Source organism: Pristiophorus japonicus, chromosome Y, assembly GCF_044704955.1.
Source record: "Pristiophorus japonicus isolate sPriJap1 chromosome Y, sPriJap1.hap1, whole genome shotgun sequence".
Classification (NCBI taxonomy): Eukaryota; Metazoa; Chordata; class Chondrichthyes; family Pristiophoridae; genus Pristiophorus; species Pristiophorus japonicus.
In genome coordinates this window covers 21,994,706-22,018,267 of record NC_092011.1, presented here as the reverse complement: position 1 = coordinate 22,018,267, position 23,562 = coordinate 21,994,706, and the positions used below count along the sequence as shown (strand labels likewise).

General features: G+C 50.2%; 1 protein-coding gene across 1 annotated transcript in view; it reads right to left on the bottom strand.

Annotated features, from left to right (window-relative positions):
- Positions 1-23,562, bottom strand: part of LOC139241074 (histone-lysine N-methyltransferase PRDM9-like) — an 81,276-nt gene that overhangs the window by 39,092 nt on the left and 18,622 nt on the right. Inside the window, exons 9-10 of the mRNA XM_070869766.1 lie at positions 9,033-9,223; positions 1,888-3,199 (exon numbers count right to left, since the gene is read on the bottom strand). Coding sequence (XP_070725867.1) covers positions 1,888-3,199; positions 9,033-9,223 — 1,503 coding nt within the window. The remainder of the gene's footprint in view (positions 1-1,887; positions 3,200-9,032; positions 9,224-23,562) is intronic.

Below are 23,562 nucleotides of genomic sequence, written 5' to 3'. Positions count from 1 at the left end.
AACTCCCGGCCCACAGTGTTACTCGGAGTGAGGTGACACCAGTTGTAACCGAGTGAAACATTCGCTCTTACTTTGAGTTTTGTTCAGCGTTTCTTCGGCACCAAAACTCAGCGTCATGTTCGGGTATCTCCGAGCTCGGGTCAGAGCGTCGCTTTTGTGCCGGTGACATCCGACACTTCTGGGCTCTTATGTTTGCAGCCTGCGTTCACTCAGCACGGTCTGTATTTGGGGAGGGGTGTTCCGGGACCCCGGGCTTGGCCACTGATGCCCATTGCTGACTGTGTTTGGTTGTATTTAGTGAACTGAAGGCACTGATCAAATGCTCGACCTAAATCGCTCACCTTTCACTTTCGGTAAACATGACATCGGAGGTCCTTAAGTTGCATTGATCTTTCGGAGTTTATTCAGACGGTAAATCCTTTCCTGCCGTTGTATTACACAACCGTCTCATCGCTTTAACACCGCCTCACACTTACAAAGCACAATTTTGTGTCCTCGACCGCTATCTATAGCCGGCTAGAGGCTAAAGTATATTAGCGTTAAATAAACTGCTCAATGACAATGAATCTGATCATAATTTGCTTGTTTAATAATGTTTGAATAACACTGTACAACACAGACTTTACTGGGTCACTGTAGACACACATCAATCAGTTTGCATGGAAACATTTTAAATACAATACAGAATAATACAAACCAAAGCACATTTCGGCCTGTCGAGCCTGTGTTAAATAAATTACACGTTTCAATACATCCAACGTTTCAATTTTCAAATTCAGCTTCTGCTTAATCTTTTCTCGTCACTTTCATAAAGTTTGAAAACTACAATAACAGCATTTTACTGAACATATCATCACGAATTCTCACTGTTAATAAATATAGCGACTGAAAAATAGTTTCCAGAGTGGGGCTGAAATTCAGCCTCCCGATAAGTCCTCTGTCCGCTGGAAAGTGGTGGCCATGTGTCGGTGTCGAATGACCGCCGATTTTTGGTCGATTGGCCGCCGCTCGCAAAATTTTCCTTTGGATTTTTCCGGTGGTGACCATATTCGCCCCACTTCCGCCCCACTGCTGCCAAAGCCTCCTAAGTGCGTTATCAAAGCGCGCAACGCCAATGTCCCGCCCCGGAAGCAAAATTCAGGTGAGAAAGTCTTCCAGCCCCCGGTCGGTGCCCTCGACAGCTTTTTCTGTCAGTGCACTGTGTTTGAAATGGCCGCCACGTTATTTGTTTTCCCGGCCGACTGCTAGATCGGTCCGACAATTGTACCCCCGGGTTCGGCCGGCCGCGCCCCCACTTCCAACCCCATTATGACCGACTTCTGCCCCGCTCGAAAAAAACAACAAAGAGCTGAAATTCACAAGAAGGGCCAACACATCCATTGGAAAACACAACAAAAACGGGAGGTGCGACCTGTTTCCGACGGGGATAAATTTCGCCCACAGTATATATTGTGATGGGCATCTTTACCAACACAGATCTAACCAGACTGCAGAAAGACAGCGTCGATCCCAGCGATCTGTCACCATCAGAATAAAGGGGCTGTGACAGCTCGGTGGGACAAAGACTCTCGGAGATTAAACACATTCTGCAGATGCTGCAGTTTATAGCAGAGGGAACATTTTGAAATCCCAGTGGAAGATACAATTTTAGAGCGAGAGGGTCAAATATTAGACTACAACAACACAGCCCCAAATTGCCAACCCGCACTGGCAGTGAGGAATCATGGAATGTACCCTTATATTCAATCTTCATCCACACAAATATTATCATAAATAGTGAAAGGTAAGAAGTATAAATATGAGTAATGTTTGAGGTAACAAGTGATTATTGAAGGCCATTCAAATAGAAAGAAAAATTCAAACTCAGTAAAATTATAAATTGGTTACCGTTCTCGACATTTATACGGCCTCTCTCCTGTGTGGATCCGCTGGTGTCTGTGGAGGGTCCCTGCCCGTGTGAAACTCTTTCCACATTCTGTACATTTATACGGCCTCTCTCCTGTGTGGATCCGCTGGTGTCTGTGGAGGGTCCCTGCCCGTGTGAAACTCTTTCCACATTCCGTACATTTAAACGGCCTCTCTCCTGTGTGGATCCGCTGGTGTTTATGGAGGGTCCCTGACAGTGTGAAACTCTTTCCACATTCTGTACATTTATACGGCCTCTCTCCTGTGTGGATCCGCTGGTGTCTGTGGAGGGTCTCTGACAGTGTGAAACTCTTTCCACATTCTGTACATTTATACGGCCTCTCTCCTGTGTGGATCCGCTGGTGTCTGTGGAGGGTCCCTGCCCGTGTGAAACTCTTTCCACATTCCGTACATTTAAACGGCCTCTCTCCTGTGTGGATCCGCTGGTGTCTGTGGAGGGTCCCTGCCCGTGTGAAACTCTTTCCACATTCCGTACATTTAAACGGCCTCTCTCCTGTGTGGATCCGCTGGTGTTTATGGAGGGTCCCTGACAGTGTGAAACTCTTTCCACATTCCGTACATTTAAACGGCCTCTCTCCTGTGTGGATCCGCTGGTGTTTATGGAGGTCCCCTGACAGTGTGAAACTCTTTCCACATTCCGTACATTTAAACGGCCTCTCTCCTGTGTGGATCCGCTGGTGTTTATGGAGGTCCCCTGCCCGTGTGAAACTCTTTCCACATTCCGTACATTTAAACGGCCTCTCTCCTGTGTGGATCCGCTGGTGTTTATGGAGGGTCCCTGACAGTGTGAAACTCTTTCCACATTCCGTACATTTAAACGGCCTCTCTCCTGTGTGGATCCGCTGGTGTTTATGGAGGTCCCCTGACAGTGTGAAACTCTTTCCACATTCCGTACATTTATACGGCCTCTCTCCTGTGTGGATCCGCTGGTGTGTATGGAGGTCCCCTGCCCGTGTGAAACTCTTTCCACATTCTGTACATTTATGCGGCCTCTCTCCTGTGTGGATCTGCTGGTGTAGGTGAAGATCTCCTGATTTTTTGTATTCTCTGCTTTGGACAGGTTGTGTCAATGATCGCTGCCCACTTTCCCGTTGCAAAAGATATTTTGTGCTCGGTGGAGAAGATTGTCCTGCTGAATTCTGCCCACTGGATTCAGGATGTCTTCTGATGTGTTTCTGGAGAAAATGTGCAGAAGAAAAAGCTACATTGCAATGAGGGCAAGGATGGCACTCATCTCGGTGCACTTGTTGCCCTGCTGGAGAAGGAAGAAAGAGAAATTATCAGTGTATCAAAACATCTCAAAGTGTCTTTTGGAAGTACAAATGATGATTATTTGAGTATTAAAAGCAGGGCTCTCGAGATGTTAATTTTGTGAATTTACTGCCTCCTCCTGTGGAAGAAGTGGTGGGGGATCATCAATAGGGCGTGTCCATTTAAAGATTACTGTCTAATGTTTCACGGTTCATGTATTCAGTCTGTGAAATCCTCCAAGGAACAAGGTGTACATCAATACCCTTTTAAGTATTGTTATAAACCAATGTGAAAATCAGCTTTGTTAAAACAGGGGAAAGAAAATTAAACAGCAAGTGTTGAGGAGCAGGGGAGCTGACTGGGAGTTGCCAGTGACCCCAACAGTGCAATTATGCTCATTGTATCTTTATAAATGCTCAATTATTCAGCTTGAGCGTCTCCAAGTAAGTTTTCTAATAACATCAATATTCAAAAAATATTTATATTTATAAAACCGCTAAAATGGATACTAACTATATCATAAGTAGTTGATTTTCCCTGGCATTGGGCAGTCTCAAGTCAAGCAAGGTTAGAGAATGGGGGAATGAGAGGACCAAGGTGTGGAAGGGAGAATGAGAGGGGACAAAAACAGAAAATGCTACAAACACTCAGCAGGCCAGGCAGCATCTGTGCTGAGAGAAACAGTTAACGTTTCAGGTCTGAGACCCTTCGTCAGAACTGGAAATGTCAGAGATGTAACAGGTTTGAAGCAGGTGCAGAGGCAGGGAAAGTGGGGAGGGGAGGAAAGAACAAAAGGGACGGTCTGTGATCAGGAGCGATTAAATGTTGCAAATGGGGATGGCAGAATCATAAACAGCTGCCGGCTGAAACAATAGGGGCAGAAGTTTCAGACATTTGCAGCATTTGCTGTACTGAGGGAGTGCTGCCATGTCAGAACTGTCATCTTTTAAACCGTGCAAAACTTTGTCCTTGTGTCCTGGCCAATATTTATCCCTCAATCAACATAACGTAAACAGATTATCTGGTCATTATCACATTGCTGTTTCTGGGAGCTTGCTGTGCGCAAGTTGGCTGCCACGTTTCCCACATTACAACAGTGACTACACTCCAAAAGTAATTCATTGGCTGAAATGTGCTTTGAGATGTCCGCTGGTCGTGAAAGACACTATATAAATGCAAGTCTTTCTTTCTTGTCTGCCTGTTAAGTTGGACAAGAACAATCCCATCACCAGACCATTTATCTCATTGCTGTTTGTGGGATCTTGCTGTGTGCAAACTGTGCTGCTGAATTTGCCGACATAACAACAGTGATCGCACTTCTAAAAGTAAGTCATTGTCTCTAAGGAACTTTGGGACATCCCGAGCACATCTAAAGCACGATATGATGCAATTCTTTCTTAAGCTGAAAAGTAGCAGGATGATATTTAAGGGAGCAGTTCCTGACCTCAGTGCCTATTCTGTGGGAACATCCTTTGTCTCAGAGACAACAGTGCTAGCGTCTGAGGATAATTCACACCAAAGAGTCACTGTCGAGGGATCAGCAGAGGGATCACTTGCTGAATTCACCCCTTCCCAGTCCAAGATTACTAAGGACAATGATACCGCCTCACCGACTGTCCAGGTAGGGATACTGGGAACCGGTAAAGCCTGTACAAACTTAGTTGCACCTGAATCTTTCATTGCTCTCTATCACCTATTACAATATAAAAGTCACAGTCAGTCAATGATAATAGAATCACAGCACAATAGGAGGCCATTTGGGCCATCATGTCTGTGCTGGCTCTTTGCAGAGCTATCCAATCAATCCCACTTCCCTACTCTTCCCCATAGCCCTGCAGTTGTTTCCTTTTCAAGTATATATCCAATTTCCTTCTGAAAGTTACTATTGAAGCTGCTTCCACCACCCTGTCAGGCAGTCCGTTACAGATCCTAACAACTCAAAAATATTTTTCCTCATCTCCCATGAACTTTTTTGTCTATTCCCTGTGTCCTCTGGTTATCGACACTCCTGCCAGTGGAAGCAATTTCTCTCCATCTAGTCTTATCAAAACCCCACACATTTTTTGAACATCTCTAATAATGCTCCCCTTAACCTTCTCTGCTATAAGGAGAAATACCTCCGCTTCTTTCGTCTCTACACATAACATAAGAACATAAGAATTAGGAGCAGGAGTCGGCCATTTGGCTCCTCTAGCCTGCTCCATGAATAAGATCATGACTGATCTTCGATCTGAACTCCACTTTCCTGCCCGATCTCCACATCCCTTGAAACCCATGGATTAAAATATCTATCTATCTCAGCCTTGAATATACTCAATGACTCAGCATCCACAGTCCTTTGGGGTAGAGAATTCTAAAGAATCACAACCCTCTGAGTGAAGACATCCCTCGTCATCTCAGTCTTAAATGGTCACCCGCTTATCCTGAGACTGTGCCCCCTAGTTCTAGACTCTCCAACCAGGAGAAACTGCCTCTCAGCAACTACCCTGTCAATCCCCCTCAGAATCTTCTATGTTTCAATGAGATCGCCTCTCATTCTTCTAAACTCCTGAGAGTACAGTCCCAATCGACTCAGTCTCTCCTCAGTGTTAACTGTGGCTCAGTGGGTAGCACACTCGCCTCTGAGTCAGAAGGTTGTGGGAGTGCTGCACTGTCGGAGGTGCTATGAATTGGATGAGACGTTAAGCCAAGGCCCTGTCTGCTCTGTCAGGTGGGCACAACAACAACAACTTGTATTTATATAGCGGCTTTAGCATAACAGTGTGTTCAGATAAAACAAACAAATTTGTCACCACGCGCCCACATAAGAATTAATTACGTCAGACTTGGTGAAAGAAGTAGGTTTTAAGGAGCGTCTTAAAGAAGGAAAGAGAGGCAGCGAGGTATAGGGGGGAGTTGCAGAGCTTGGGGCCCAGGCACGGGCACCAATGGTTGCGCAGTTATAACCAGGGATGCTCAATTGGGCAGAGTTTGAGGAGCGCAGGTATCTTGGGGGTTGTGAGGCTGAAGGAGATTACAGAGATAGGGAGTGGTGTGCCCATGGAGGGATTTGTTAAGGAATTGACTATTTGTACTGTACTTTTTCTGTCCTTCTGCACATGCGTCCTGTCAAGACTCTGCCTCTGATGCCTCCCGCCCAAACCGGAAGTTCCAGGACTGGACGTGCCGAACCGAACTGGAAGCAGGACCCTGCAATCAGTCCGACCACGTTCCCCGAGCAACCACTGACCGGGCTCTGATGCTCCGTGGGGCTCCGAGGGGCTCTGAGCAACCGGGGAGAGAGAGAGCCTGGTGAGGTGGCAGGGGAGAGAGCCTGGGGGGGGTGGTGCGGCGGGGAGGAGAGAGAGAGAGAGAGAGAACCTGGGGGCGGGGGGGTGGAGAGAGAGAGAGAGAGAGAGCCTGGGGGGCGGTGAAGAAAGAGAGAGAGAGACTGGGCAGAGCTGGGGGAGGGGAGAGAGAGAGAGCGAGCCCGGGGGTGGGGGAGAGAGAGAGAGCGCCTGGGGGTGGGGGGTGAGAGAGAGAGAGCGCACCAGGGCAGGGGCAGTGGTTGGAGAGAGAGAGAGCGAGACTGCGGGTGAGGGGTGGAGAGAGAGAGTGAGAGCGAGCCTGGGTTGGGTGCGGGGGTGGGAGAGAGAGTGAGGGGGGGGGAAGAGAGAGAGAGAGACTGGGGGCGCGGAGGATGAAAGAGAGAGACTGGGGGAGTGGGGAAATAGAGAGAAAGAGCCTAGAGGGGGGGTGCTGGCATGAGAGAGAGCCTGGGGTTGGGGGGGCGGGTGGAGAGAGAGAGAGAGAGAGAAAGAGCCTGGGTGGCGGAGGGGGGGTGGGATGGATAGAGCGAGAGCCTAGAGGTGAGAGAGAGTGCCTGGGGGAAAAGAGAGAGATGACTTTGGGGAGAGAAAGAGCCCTGGTGGGTACGGGAGGAGGGAGAGATAGAGAGAGCCTGGGGGAGAGTGAGAGAGAGAGCGAGAGAGAGAGAGAGAGAAAAAGAGAGTAGGGGGAGAGAGAGAGAGCGTGCCTGGGGAAGAGATAGAGAGCACTTTGGGGTGAGAGAGAGAGCTTGGAGGAGAGCGGTGAAGGGAGAGATAGAGTGCGCCTGCGAGGGGAGAGTGAGAGCCTAGGGGAGAGAGAGAGTGAGCCCGGAGAAGGGGAGGGGAGAGCAAGAGAGGGAGGGGGAGGGAGTGGTAGAGATCGAAGGGATAGAAACATAGAAAATAGGTGCAGGAGTAGGCCTGCACCGCCATTCAATGAGTTCATGGCTGAACATGCAAATTCAGTATCCCATTCCTGCTTTCTCGCCATACCCCTTGATCCCCCTAGTAGTAAGGACTTCATGGGGGTGAAGAAAGAGACACGGGGGGATCAGAGGGGAGAGAAGTGCCTCCAATCCAAAAGTTACGACACTGTCACTATTCACTTCATACCGAATAAACCTGTTAACAATCCACACACAATACCCCATCCAAGGCGGGGGAGGGGAGGCAGCACTTGCGCTGGGGTAAGGGACTTCAGCTGGCACTTGGTGGCTTCTGGGGAGATCTATCCTCTGTGGCTTCTGGAAGTCAAAGTGGATCGAGTTACAATTTGCAAAGTCAGTGAGAACTTGGGTTGGGCGGTTCCAGTTACACATTCAGGGTGTGGCTTATCCCCCAAGGGGACCAATCAGAGACAAGCGTGGCCATTTTCACAGTACAAAAAAACACGACCATTTGTAAACAAGGATGAGGATTTTGAAATTGAGGCAATGCTGCCGAGTTTTGGAATGAGCTCAAGTTTACGTAGAGTAGAATGTGGGAGTCCAGTGAGGAGTGCACTGGAGTAGACAAGTCTAGAGGTAACAATGGTATGGATGAGGGTTTTAGCAGCAGATGAGCTGAGGCAGGGGCGCAGACGGGCAATGTTATGGAAGTGGAAAAAGGCGGTTTTAGTTAGGCCACAAATTGTGCCATAGGATCTTTAACTTTTCTATTACTCTTTACTATTAAACGTCTTCTTAAACCCCTCTCCCCTGTCTCTACCACACTCACCTCTAACAACAAGTTTGAGGAGCTCATGGACTTCTTTGTCGCAATGATTTAGGCCATCCGATCAGCTGCATCTGCCAGTTCCCTTCCTACCCCTGGCCCACCGGGCCGTAACTCCTCTGAGGCTCCTCCCAACCCCAGCCCTGAACTCTCATCTCTCTCCAGTTTCTCTCTGATCTACCCTCCTGACCTCTCCATGCTCATCTCATCCATGAGACCCACTTCCTGCTCCCTTGACCCGATGCCCACTAAACTTCTGACCACCCAACTTCCTTTTCTGGCTTCCATGTTCGCTGACATCGTTAACGGTTCTCTCTCCTCAGGTACTGTTCCCCTCTCCTTCAAATCTGCCACCATCACCCCTCTCCTCAAAAAAACAGCCCTTGACCCCACTGTGCTTGCAAGCTACCGCCGCCACAAGACTTCACCGAATTTTCCGCCGCAACATTTGCCCTGTGCCTTCCCATTTCACCTGTTTATCTACATCTTCCTGAACACTTCTACGAGCCTCTTCACTGTTTACTACATTTCCAAACTTTGTGCCATCTGCAAACTTTGAAATTATGCGCTCAATACCCAAGCCCAGATCGTTAATATACATCAAAAAGAGCAGGGGTCCTAATACTGACCCCTGGGGGATAACACTGCATACTTCCAGTCTGATAAACAAGCATTCAGCACTACTCTCTGCTTTCTGTCTCTTAGCCATTTTTGGATCCATGCTTCAATTTTGCTAACAAGTCTACTATGAGGCACTTTATCAATCACCTTTGAGATTGTAACAAAAAAAAATGATACTTTGACTACAGTTTGTATTTTGGTCAGAATCCTTACATTTTGGTTCTTGTTTTGCCATGCACATTGTGGTCCTTTTGATACCGAGTTCCTTGGCATATTCATCACCGTACCAGACCAGCAGCTCACACCGAGGAGGAACAGGCTTGCAGGTCCGGTAATAAATTTTGGCGCAGTGTTGAAAGGCTACAAGGTTCTGTTCCTCCTCCTTTCTGGCACAGTTAACAAATCTGGAACATAACAAACAAATATTTAATATTTGAGTCAGAAGTTTGTGGGTTCAAGTCCCACTCCAGGAACTTGAGCACATAAATCTCTCTGCCATCTTAATTGGACATAGAAGATCCATGGCACTATTTCAAAGAAGAGCAGGAAGTTATCCCTGCTGTCATGCCCAATATTTATCCTTCAATCATAGAAACATAGAAAATAGGTGCAGGAGTAGGCCTGCACCGCCATTCAATGAGTTCATGGCTGAACATGCAACTTCAGTACCCCATTCCTGCTTTCTCGCCATACCCCTTGATCCCCCGAGTAGTAAGGACTTCATCTAACTCCTTTTTGAATATATTTAGTGAATTGGCCTCAACAACTTTCTGTGGTAGAGAATTCCACAGGTTCACCACTCTCTGGGTGAAGAAGTTTGTCCTCATCTCGGTCCTAAATGGCTTACCCCTTATCCTTAGACTGTGACCCCTGGTTCTGGACTTCCCCAACATTGGGAACATTCTTCCTGCTTCTAACCTGTCTGAACCCATCAGAATTTTAAACGTTTCTATGAGGTCCCCTCTCAATCTTCTGAACTCCAGTGAATACAAGCCCAGTTGATCCAGTCTTTCTTGATAGGTCAGTCCCGCCATCCCGGGAATCAGTCTGGTGAACCTTCGCTGCACTCCCTCAATAGCAAGAATGTCCTTCCTCAAATTAGGAGACCAAAACTGTACACAGTACTCCAGGTGTGGCCTCACCAAGGCCCTGTAGAACTGTAACAACACCTCCCTGCCCCTATACTCTGTAGGGGAGGACGGAAACCCCCTCATTTTACCCAGAAGGAAAAGGGCTGTGGGATCAGTCTGTGCTGTGAATTGAAACCGATACAGTTTGACCTTGGCAGACCAGTGATTGGATGGGGGAGGACACCGGAGGGCCAATGGTGAGACAGAGTCAGCCCGAAGCATGGGGCTTTCAAGCCAATGGGAGAGCACTTGCTCGAAAACTGTGGGACTGAGTCACAGCCATTATCGGACTATTGTCTTCCCCATGTTTACACTATGGAAGGAAATTATGCAGATCTTCAGAAAACTAGGGAACCCAAACAAACCAAGGACCGAGATAATGGCTACAGGAGACCAACCCAATTAACACCTACTCAAACTTTGAGTAGGTTAGAAAAACTGAATTGAAGGAAAATTATGCAGACCTTTAGAAACCAGGGAACCCAAAACAACCCAAGGGCCTACATAATGGTTACAGGAGGCCAACGCAATCAACACCCATTCAAACCTTGAGTAGGTTAACATCAGTGGAAAATACTCGCAATAATCTAAAACTGCTGCATTTTTCAAAATCACAAAGCCCACCAATGGGAAGAATCGATTTCAGCAGGAGAGGCGGACTGGATAATCTGGCTATAAAAAGGGGTTTCTGACGTAGTGTGGGTGGTTTCCTGCCCTCGTGATCCAACAACCAGCAAGCCTCTCGACACTGAAGGAAAACCAGTGTCCGAAGACACCGAAGATAGAAGAAACAAACCACCAGACTTGCAGAAGGCACAGTAGTGAGTATAACCTCTGGTCCCCGGAACTCCCAACTCAGTTAGGCCAGGAAAGGTGGAAGGTTGGGCATTGTACTGCTAAACTTGTGTAAAGATTTTTGTTGTTTCCGTTTAGTGGGATTTAGGGGGATTGTTTTGTTGGTGTATTGCTGTTTGTTGAGATACACCTTGTCAAATAAATTGGAAGCCTAAGTTCCTCTAGGAATCACCTTGTCTCAGTTCTATTGTATTACATCTCCTGATCGTGAGTCTTATGTCAGAACAGTGTAAGGGAAGCTAGGAGCGCCTCGAAAACGCTCAACTCTGTGTCACAGGCTAGGGAAGAAGGGGTTAGGAGTGTTTGACACTCACAGGTGCCTCACAGGCTAGGCATAAGCTGTGGGGACGCATGAGTCTCGAAACCCCCTTCATAAGCTGTGGACACAGTCTCTCCAGGGGTGCTCTTGCAGCACTCAGGGTACCTCATAGGCCAGGCATAAGCAGTGAGGGCAGAAGCCCAGAGAGAGACACCCAAGGTACAACAACACTCCCTGAAAACCCCTTACAGAACATGGTGACCGCGGCAGGACATAAGCAAACAGGAGATGTTAATATAACAGATGAGGTGATAAGAGAGGAAACTAAAATGGAGGAGAGAATTTCCTCATACATTTTTGGCAAAGTGAATCTCGCTAAACCTTGGGTGCAAGCCCTCACACGGGCAGAGCGCCCAGTGGATGCTGCTGCTCAGTGGACAGCAGGGAAGGACCACAACCACAGGGTGGAAAAGGCCATCTGGCTTATCTGCCTCACCCGCCAAGTCCGAAAGCTCGACCAGCGGGTGAAGGACTTGGAACAGAGTCTTCAGAAATCAGAGGAGCTCTCTGCTCTCCGGGCTGCGGTTGGGGACAACCTGCTGGCCGAATTAGCTGGGGAGCAGCAAAGGAACCGGCAGTTGGAGGAATCCTTCCGAAATAGCCGGGACTATCTTCAGTGTCAGGTCACGGAGGCCAAGGGTAGTGAGGGGTCCCTCCAGGAACAGAACTCTCGGTACACCCAGAAAATTTGGGAACAAGAGAATAAATTAAAAGATGTACATGCAGCCTATAAAGTGGCCAGTAGCAGTGAGTTTGCAGATCATGGTCCCTGCCAGGAGAGGATTAAAACTCTCACCCACGCTCTATCCCAGGCAAAGGGGATGGTCGCCCTGATAGGACCCGGAAGGTCCACAGGGGACAAAGGAGAGTATTGGGGGGTAGAGGAGAATCCAAAGGCAAGAGACGCCTGACCACATCCTGAGGCACCGGTGGTTTGTCTGGTGGGATACCAAGAGGAGCGGGGCACGCAGGTAGTAGCATACCCAGGGCTGGGGGCAGGACCAATGTGTCCCGCTCGGCAGCAGGGATGTGAGGCTCCAGCCGAGGGTCAGTTAAAGGCTGGATCAGACGACCAGGCACTGTCTGCTGCACCGGGTATGATGGGACAGCTGGAGGTAGAGGGACCAGTGCAGAAAGATCCTGAACAAAGGCGGATGTGCCCGGTCAGGCAGCGCAAGTACGGTCCTCCACAGGCAGGTGGCCAAGGTCGGGGAGCGCTGGAGAGCGACTTTATTATTCCCCATGGAGTTCAATCACTCAGGGCCATGGTGGCCCATTTGGCCAAACTCACTCGCAGTGGGGACTCATCTATCCACTTCATGGAGGTGATGCAGGCAGGGGAAATTAATGGGTGCGACGAGGAAGAGACAGCCAAGCTGCTGCTCTTCTCTCTGGACAGCAAATTGTACCAGGCCCTACCGGCATTCTACCGGCAGAATGCCGGAGGGGACAGCGTACATTTACTGAGGTCCAGAGGGCCGTCCTTGAGGCTATGGGCTTCGATGACGGCAGTCCTTTCGAACGGGTCGAAAGGACAAGGCAGCTCGCAGGGGAAACCCCGCAGGCATTTGCGGACAGGCTGTGGGTGGTATACCACGCAGCCTGTGGGGAGCTCCTCGACCGGGCGAATCTTTCCGCGGTACAGACTGGCCGCTGGCTGAGGATGCTGGTGGCAAACTGCTTGCCCCGGCTCAAGGCCAGGGCAGAACTGTGGTTCGATTCCCGGGACCCCAACCTCACCGAGGAAGCAGTGGTCAGGCAACTGGCACTGGTCCAACGGAATGGAGGAGAGGAGGAGGAGAAAACCTCCAAAGGTCGGATAAATGAAGTAAAACCCAACTCGATTACCAAAAGGGAATGGCACTAGGAGGGTGGCCGCTCGATTGATAAGGAGGGAGTGTGCTACGGGTGCGGGAAAGCTGGGCATTTTAAAAGGGATTGCAGGAGCCCAGTAAAGAGATATGGGGGGAGAAGTTCTTTAGGAGCCGCCCAGAGTGGGGGAAGTGGAGGGAGCTCCTCACCATCCCTTGATGAGATAGTAGCTGCAGTGAGGACAGCGCTGGAGGGGACTGGGAAGGTAGCCACGGCAACAAGCAGGGAAGCACCAGCAACCCTGCCAGTACTGAGGCCGTGACTAGCCCAGACCCAGCCTGCATACCTGTGCCCACTAGAATACGACCCCTGGGGACGACCCTGGGTCAAGATGGAGGTTGAGGGTGTATTGGGTACTTACCTTTTGGACACTGGTGCTTCCAGCACGATAGTCCATTCAGAGGACCCCGCAACCTCACCTCTATCAAACTAGTTGGGTTCACAGGAAATGAGAAGGCTGGGTTTTTCTCAGTCCCGCTCGCAGTTCGTTAAGGAGCACTCCAAACACAATGGAAGTGCGTCCTGATGAACTGGGAGCAGGTGGGAAAAGGGATCTTGGGGGCAGATTTCATCATCGCTCGCCAGATCCTAGTAGACTTGAGAAATCACTGTCTATGGGGCACAGTGGGCACGGGAGCAGAGGGAGAAGTCATGGTCATTGATAAGAAACAGGGAAAAGGGACTCTGTGTACAATGAAGCCAAAAGTGGGTTACGACCTGGAGGTTCTGGTCGGTAACACCCCGGCCGAGTACCGGGCCTATGTGCAAGCAAATCTTGCAGCATTTGCCACCCATAAACACGATTGTGGGAGAGTCACAGGAGTGGAGGTTAGAATAGATGGGGATCCCATGTCTCACCCGCAAAAGCAGTATGGCTTTCCCCGAGAGGCAGAAGCAGACTTGGAGACAGCTTTAAGCTCGCTTGTCGAGCAGGGTGTTTTGAGACCCATAGCCACCCATGTCAACTCCCCGCTTTGGCCGGTTAGGAAACCGGACAATTCTTGGAGGGCTACGGTGGATTATAGGGTGCTCAATAAAAACATCCCAGCTTGTGCTCCCACAGTAGCGGCGGTTGTGGATCTGATAGGGGAAATCCCTGCATCCGCAACCACGTTCACAGTGTTGGACATATCCAACGGGTTCTGGTCTATCCCTGTACGGAGGGAAGACCAGTACAAGTTTGCCTTCACCTTCCGGGAACAGCAGTATACATGGAGCTGCCTCCCACAGGGCTTTCATAATAGTCCCAGCATCTTTCACCAATGCATGGCGAACTGCTTAAAAGGCTTCAGCCAACCACACCAGCTGGTCCAGTATGTGGACGACCTGTTGTTGTTCACAGACAGCAGTGAGGAACACGGTCCACTGCTGGCCGAACTGCTGGTCTGACTGAAGGAAGGGGGTTTTAAAGTTAACCCCAAGAAAGCCCAGATAGGTCTAGAAGAGGTAAAGTTCCTGGGCCTGACGATAAGGGCAGGAGAAAGAGTCATTGATGAGGCTAGAAGAAAGGCAGTGCAGGAACTTCCTGTCCCTAGGAATGTGTCGGGGGTAAGGTCTTTACTGGGAATCACTGGCTACTGTAGGGACTTCATCGAGGACTATGCAGCCACTGCCACCCCTCTGCTCAGACTCCTGCATAAGGGGGTCGAGTGGGAATGGGACGAGGGCTGTGAGGCAGCATTTGTCCGTCTTAAGAGAGACCTGCAGGTAGCACCAGCCCTAGGGGCAATTGATGGGGGGGGAGGAATTCTTCCTGGAGGTGGCAGCCAGTGGCGACAGCTTAAGTGCAGTGTTGCTCCAGGGGCGAAACGGTCAGCTGAGACCAGTGGTGTACTCCTCCAGGGTCCTCACGGAGGTAGAAAAGGGATACTCCAATTGTGAGAGGCACTTGCTTGCCACCCACTGGGCAGTAAAGAGAGCTCAGATCTTTACCGGAATATCCCCCATTACACTCCTCACCCATCATACCCCGACGCAGATGCTGTTGGATGGGAGGATTAAGGACGGGACAGTGAGCAGTGCTAGAATCACTCGCTGGACCCTCCTCCTCTCCCAAATGACTTTAAAGGTCAAGGGCCTCTGCGAGCCCAGGCTCGCAGCAAATTTAATCTATCCAGGGCAGCCCGCATAGATGCTCTGTGGAGGGGGTATGGGACATCAACTTTGGATTTCGGGCAGGGATACACCCCACAAGCCGCGAGATCAACGTTGATGGCTTCAGTTCAGTGTCCGCGGGTACAAGACTCACGGGCTGCGGAGTTTGGGATCCCAAAGCAGGGATTGCCTTGGCTCTTAAACTCCCATGCACCCTGAGCGCCCAGCAGGCGGAACTCTCGGCGGTGATGTATGTGGTCACACACCCCGAGGAATTTCCTACCCCATACACGATTTGCTCGGACAGCATGTTCACTTGCAATTCGTGTACAGAGTATCTGGCAATTTGGTCACGCCGGGGGTACACCTCTGCGGATGGGAAGCCCCTTGTGACCAAACCCCTGCTAGAAAAGATCGTGGCTGCAGTGGGAGAAACCGGGGATGTATATATCCATAAGGTAAAGGCCCACTCCAAAACTGAGCCATGGGGGGAAGGTAACCAGCAGGCAGACCTGTTGGCAAGGGAAGGTGCTCATACAGGTCGCCCATGGGACCCATACGAGGCAGGCAGGATAGCAGCAGCAAGAAGCAAGCCAGGGACACAAGGGAGCGTAGGGGCAGCTGCGGCCCCGGACCTTAAAGTAGTCCAGATGCAGGATCCGGTCCTGAAGGCTGCCTTGGCTGCTATCAAAAAGGGGGAAAAGGCGGAGGGCCCATACAGTGCTGCAGATATTGCTGTGCGGGTAGGCATGTTGTTTAAAGGGGACAAATGGGTAGTGCCGCCACAACACCGGAGGGAATTCCTTCAGCTGGCCCATGAGGGTCCAGGTGCGGGACACCCTGGGCTGGAATCTACCTGGCAATGGTAGAAAAGGCAGGGTGGTGGCCAGGCCTCCAGGAAGATTTGGATAGGTTAAGCGAATGGGCTAAGGTTTGGCAGATGGAATACAATGTCGGAAAGTGTGAGGTCATCCACCTTGGGGAAAAAAAACAGTAAAAGGGAATATTATTTGAATGGGGAGAAATTGCAACATGCTGTGGTGCAAAGGGACCTGGGGGTCCTTGTGCATGAAACTCTTTTGGATCCCAAAAGGTTAGTTTGCAGGTGCAGCAGGTAATCAGGAAGGCAAATGGAATGTTGGCCTTCATTGCGAAAGGGATGGAATACAAAAGCAGGGAAGTCTTGCTGCAACTGTATAAGGTATTGGTAAGGCCGCACCTGGAGTACTATGTGCAGTTTTGGTCACCTTACTTAAGGAAGGATATACTAGCTTTGGAAGGGGTACAGAGACGATTCACTAGGCTGATTCCAGAAATTAGGGGGTTACCTTATGATGATAGATTGAGTAGACTGGGTCTTTACTCCTTGGAGTTCAGAAGGATGAGAGGTGATCTTATAGAAACATTTAAAATTATGAAAGGGATAGACAAGATAGAGGCAGAGAGGTTGTTTCCATTGGTGGGGGAGACTAGAACTAGGGGGCACAGCCTCAAAATATGGAGGAGCCAATTTAAAACTGAGTTGAGAAAGAATTTCTTCTCCCAGAGGGTTGTGAATCTGTGGAATTCTCTGCCCAAGGAAGCAGTTGAGGCTAGCTCATTGAATGTTTTCAAGTCAAAGATAGATAGATTTTTAAGCAATAAGGGAATTAAGGGTTACGGGGAGAGGGCGGGTAAGTGGAGCTGAGTCCACGACCAGATCAGCCATGATCTTATTGAATGGGGGAGCAGGCTCGAGGGGCTAGATGGCCTACTCCTGTTCCTAATTCTTATGTTCTTATGTTCTAAGACATCCGCGACTTCTGTGCAGGCTGTCTGGTTTGCGCTGTAAACAACCCAGACCCTCAGAAAAGGAAGGCGTCCATGGGACACGTCAGGCGGGTAGAGGGACCATGGCAGTCGATCCAGATCGACTACATCGGACCCCTACCGGCCGCCCAGTGAGGTTTTAAATACTGCCTCGTCCTGGTGGATGTGTTTTCTAAGTGGGTGGAAGCCTTCCCTTGCCGAACAGCTCCCGCGGTGAGGACTGCAAAAATCCTGGTGAGGGAGGTGTTCTCTCGGTGGGGTCTACCTCAAATCGTGGAGTCCGACCGGGGAAGCCACTTCACCGGCCAGGTGATGCAGGCCACCCTAAAGGTGCTGGGGATAAGAGCCAAATGGCATGTCGCCTACAACCCTCAGTCCTCAGGCCCCATAGAACGCCTGAACCGGACCCTAAAGGAAAGGCTGCGCAAGGAAACGGGAGACTCACCGAACAAGTGGGTGGAGGTCTTACCATTGGTCCTCATGGGAATCCGGGCCAGTCAGTCAAAGAGTACAGGGTACTCACCCCATGAGCTGATGACTGGCCGGATCATGAGAACCCCAGTGCATGTGTTGCCGCCGGTTCTCACCGAAGGGCAGCTCCGAGAGGTGAACCGGAACCGCTTCGTCAGGAATCTGTTTGAACAGCTTCAACAGATTCACTGACAGGCGGCCAACAACATGGGTAAACAGCACCGTACCAATCGGCTGCTGCTGGAACCCCGCAGTCACCACGTTTGGGAGGTGGGCGATCAGGTGATGGTGAGAAGCTTCGCCCGGGTCGGGGTATTTGAACCACTGTATATGGGACCATACAGCATAGTCGACAAGGCTAGCCCTATGGTCTATGCGGTTCGATTGCCTCGCCGGGTGAAGTGGTATCACATTAATCAGTGTAAATTGTTTGACCCCAAAAGAGGTAAAAAAACAGAGGGGACGAGCAAGGGAAGGGAATCAGGCACTGGGGGAAGAACAGGTCCCATGGATTTGGAGGCTCCGGAGGAGGCAGCGGGCCCCGAAGCTCTACAGCCGGGGATGGTTCACTGCTCCTGTAAGGCTATCCCACCACTGGGTAGAGGTTCCCAGCCCACTAACAGAAGTAGGGAGAAAGGCTCTACCATTAGCAAGGTCCAAGGGGAAGCTGAACCTCCCATGGTGGATCAGCTGGGGCTAGCCCAAGTGGTGGAGGAGATAGCATTGTAGCCCATAACGTGGGACTCTGCACCGACAGTAACGAGGAGTAACAGAGTGCCACAGACCAGGGCGCCGTGGTCCCCTGTTTACTTAGCTTCCCGCCCCAGACCGAGAAGGCGAAAGACAACAGGGAGGGTGCTCTGTTGCGCTAGCAAGGGTCTCCCACTGATTATCCGGGGCTCGGGACGCCCTTGGAGGGCAGCACAAGACACATTAAGGGGGACTATACGAGCCCCTCAGCGGAGGGTGTCCTGGTCCCCAGGGTACGGTCAGCCGAGTGGTCGACGACGCCTGTACAGTGACAGGATGTAGCCTGGCCACCCGGGGACGGGTGGCGGTGTGTATATTTTCCCTTCCTGTTTTGTTACTTTGTGTTGTGTGCATATGTGTTTAGGTAAGGCAGTGACGGTTGGGTATAGCATTTTATGTTCGGAACATGTTAAGTGGGCCGAGCCTGGAGAGGTCTCTCAAGGCAAGGCCATGTTCTTCTTGCCTTTCAGATGTCAACACCTCCCTACTGGACGTTAGTGATGCTGGTATCGCAAAGGATCTGCACCGAGCACCGAGGGGACACCGAGGACTCCCTGGTTTTTGGATGCTCCGGGGGCAGAGCGCCGACAGTGATCACAGGAGAAGGGACTCCGGCGGCGGATAGCCGGGTCACCTACTCCCACGAGGGGAGATGGCCTGGGTGGTTGGGATCGAACTCCACCAAGTACTCCAACCATAAGGACTTTACCTACGGAGAGGCCTCCATCCCCTGCCCGGAGATCGCTGTGGCCACTTCCAGAGTGAGAGTGACAGAAGGCAGGAAGGTATGCCTAACTTGCCAAGAGGACATACATCTGGGACGGTGGTGGTGGCTCAGAAAGCTCAAGAGGGACGTGGGAGACCGACACTCGGACTGGGAACATCTGGATAATGATACCTACCGAACCATCATGGGGTCATCTGGCGGGGTAACGGTGTGCTGGGAGAAATGGTGGGCGTACGACCAAGGAATTTATTTGTGTATGTGGGGATCCACTCGCATGTGTTCAGAGGGGGTCTCCATTGCTTTCTATAGGTGGTGGCAGGATGTCGGGGATGGGGTGGTATGGGATCGCAGCGGGGAGGCGTGTGTGACCCCCAATCCCCGGGTTCCAGTAAACGCCACCGAACTTGTAGTTCGGGAAAGAAAACCCCCACCCACGGCCAAGCCCACTGTCCCACACGAGTGCCCGACAACAACCAGGGGGCCGGGGAATGGTTTAGTGTTGGTCCCTACCGAGAAACTACTTTATCAGGGGGTACACTACGTGGTGGCATCAGTGGTGCTAAATCTGACAGAAGTCCGCCTACCTACGTGGTGTCCCCGGGAAACCGAGCTGTTATACCAGGCTCTGCTGCGGGAGGTGTTCCGGAAGTTCTACGAACTGGACTTCGGGGTTGTCAAAGTGACAGACTTGTATAAACAGTGGGATAGGGCCGAACCGGGCAGGCAGAGGCGTGGCACTTGAAATGACATTTTTACGGGGTTTAACACCGGGGCGTCCACCATAAACAGTTTGGATAACATGCAGCAGGCCCTCCAGATAAATGGGTGAAAGAATCAGCTGCGCAAAATCCTGACAAGAATACCCTTGTGGGATCCACGCTCCACGTAGAGGTGGCAATGACAGTTCACTTAAAGGAGATTATCTCTCAATTGGAGGCACAGGCCAGGGCTGTAAACGCCTTGATTCGGGAGGATAGAAACGCCTCCGATCAAGCCGCCCAAAATGAGGTGTTCGTGCTCTATGGGGCCTGGTTTCTGGGAGAGGGACGGAGTAACCTCGAGGATCTGAGACAGGGACAGGTCCCCTCCTGGATCAGCAACCAGCACTTAGCAGCACTGCACCCTTATGATAATGTTTTGAGTCCTTGCCAACTTCGTGTAGCGTCGGAAGCCTACCTGGTAACGGTGAACTGTGGAAAGTCAAACCATACCATCATGGGTGTGGTGGTCAGGATGCCCGTGATGGGGGCGTCCCCACGACCAGCACCCCTGTACCGAGTGGAGAATGTGGGAGTCATTCGTGGAGGGGTGCATGTTCGATTCCAAGAGGTCCCACCTTATGTCACAATGTGGGAGCACACTGTGACAGGTACAGACCTCTCGGGTTGTCGGAGCAGGGGAGCACAGGTAATCCTGTGCCCCCAGCACTTGAACGCTTTTGCAAGGCCACAATGCGGGTTCAGCACTGCTGGGGCAGAGCCTATCAATTGCACAATGGAGGTAATGGCCCCTAACCACATGCCTCCACAGGTAGCATATGTAGGCGGTGGGATATATTGTGTCACCACAAGTGTCCAACGGTATGAACACGGACCGGGAAGGTGGTGTCCAATACCGTACAGCAGCTTTTGCTTTAAACCCAGGGCAGAGGTTCAAGTGGCACACACCAGAATCACACCCATCCCTGAACCTTCCACGATTCACCTCACGGTACAAAACAACCTCAGCCACCTACAACAATATGTCGCTCAGTTTGGCTATCCCATTGCCCCACTAACTGAGAAACTTACAGCCCTCCTCCAGGCAGTGGATTTGTCTCAAAAACACTTTTACACCATGGAGCAGAAAACTGAAATTCTAGCAGGGGAGATTGCCCAGATTAAACCCCCAGCATGGTGGGATTTGGGAATACGGGCAGACACACCTGCATGGATCCGGGTGGGGTCGCATGCCTTCGTAAACGACCAACTCCTGATTGTAGCTTATCTGCTAGTTAAAAGCTGTAAGCTCAGGAGAAAAAGAAAAAGAAAGCAGTTCCTCAGGCTACTACACAGACAGGAGAGCCGTTGCTAAACACTCAAGGCGTGTAAACAAAGCTTGACCGCGACACTTAGGCGGTTTTGTTATTCCAAGGGATGACTGCGTTTTCATACATGGCCCCTGGGAGTTTGCAGGGCAGGTTTCTTTGTCTTACGGTTAAGACTGAATGAGACACAATGTACAATTGCTGCTGTAATCTTAAGTACATATATGTATATTGCTGTCGTATATTGTAACCTGTTGGATTCTGTGTTTTGTACCGCGCTAAAAGGAATTACGATATATATCGACGGGATCAGTTTAGAGTTAAACTGGGGAACGTTGGGCAACTTGGGAGACCTAGGGTTTTCTCAGCACCCTGAACTTTGACACACTCGAGTGGTGTCTGACTGTGTCAGATGGAAGATTATGGAGGGGAGGACGAAAACACCTTCATTTTACCCAGAAGGAAAAGGGCTGTGGGATCAGTCTGTGCTGTGAATTGAAACCGATACAGTTTGACCTTGGCAGAGCAGTGATTGGACGGGGGAGGACACCGGAGGGCCAATGGTGAGACAGAGTCAGCCCGAAGCATGGGGCTTTCAAGCCAATGGGAGAGCACTTGCAGCCATGAGACTGACTCACAGCCATTATCGGACTATTGTCTTCCCCATGTTTACACTATGGAAGGAAATTAGGCAGATCTTCAGAAAACTAGGGAACCCAAAACAAACCAAGGACCTACACATTGGCTACAGGAGGCCAATTTGAGTCGGTTAGAAAAACTGAATTGAAGGAAAATTATGCAGACCTTTAGAAACCAGGGAACCCAAAACAACCCAAGGGCCTACACAATGGCTGCAGGAGGCCAACGCAATCAACACCCATTCAAACCTTGAGTAGGTTAACATCAGTGGAAAAAACCTGCAATAATCTAAAACTGCTGCATTTTTCAAAATCACAAAGCCCACCAATGGGAAGAATCGATTTCAGCAGGAGAGGCGGACTGGATAATCTGGCTATAAAAAGGGGTTTCTGACGTAGTGTGGGTGGTTCCCTGCCCTCGTGATCCAACAACCAGCAAGCCTCTCGACACTGAAGGAAAACCAGTGTCCGAAGACGCCGAAGATAGAAGAAACAAACCACCAGACTTGCAGAAGGCACAGTAGTGAGTATAACCTCTGGTCCCCGGAACTCCCAACTCAGTTAGGCCAGGAAAGGTGGAAGGTTGGGCTTTGTACTGCTAAACTTGTGTAAAGATTTTTGTTGTTTCCGTTTAGTGGGATTTAGGGGGATTGTTTTGTTGGTGTATTGCTGTTTGTTGAGTTACACCTTGTCAAATAAATTGGAAGCCTAAGTTCGTCTAGGAATCACCTTGTCTCAGTTCTATTGTATTACACCTCCTGATCCTGAGTCTTATGTCAGAACAGTGTAAGGGAAGCTAGGAGCGCCTCGAAAATGCTCAACTGTGAGTCACAGGCGTGGGAAGAAGGGGTTAGGAGTGTTTGACACTCACAGGTGCCTCACAGGCTAGGCATAAGCTGTGGGGACGCACGAGTCTCAAAACTCTCTTCATAAGCTGTGGACACAGTCTCTCCAGGGGTGCTCTTGCAGCACTCAGGGTACCTCACAGGCCAGGCATAAGCTGTGAGGGCAGAAGCCCAGAGGGAGACAGCCAAGGCACAACAACACTCCCTGAAAACCCCTTACAACTCAAATCCCCTCGCTATGAAGGCCAACATGCCATTTGCTTTCTTAACCGCCTGCTGTACCTGCATGCCAACCTTCAATGACTGATGTGCCATGACACCCAAGTTTCGTTGCACCTCCCCTTTTCCTAATCTGTCACCATTCAGATAATAGTCTGTCTCTCTGTTTTTACCACCAAAGTGGATAACCTCACATTTATCCACATTATACTTCATCTGCAATGCATTTGCCCACTCACCTAACCTAACCTATCCAAGTCACTCTGCAGCCTCACAGCATCCTCCTCGCAGCTCACACTGCCACCCAACTTAGTGTCATCTGCAAATTTGGAGATACGACACTTAATCCCCTCGTCTAAATCATTAATGTACAGTGTAAATAGCTGGGGCCCCAGCACAGAACCTTGCGGTACCCCACTAGTCGCTGCCTGCCATTCTGAAAAGTACCCATTTACTCCTAGTCTTTGCTTCCTGTCTGACAACCAGTTCTCAATCCATGTCAGCACACTACCCCCAATCCCATGTGCTTTAAATTTGCACATTAATCTCTTGTGTGGGACCTTGTCGAAAGTCTTCTGAAAGTCCAAATATACCACATCAACTGGTTCTCCCTTGTCCACTCTACTGGAAACATCCTCCAAAAATTCCAGAAGATTTGTCAAGCATGATTTCCCTTTCACAAATCCATGCTGACTTGGACCTATCATGTCACCTCTTTCCAAATGCGCTGAAATGACATCCTTAATAATTGATTTCATCATTTTACCCACTACTGAGGTCAGGCTGACCGATCTATAATTCCCTGTTTTCTCTCTCCCTCCTTTTTTAAAAAGTGGGGTTACATTGGCTACCCTCCACTCGATAGGAACTGATCCAGAGTCAATGGAATGTTGGAAAATGACTGTCAATGCATCCGCTATTTCCAAGGCCACCTCCTTAAGTACTCTGGGATGCAGTCCATCAGACCCTGGGGATTTATCGGCCTTCA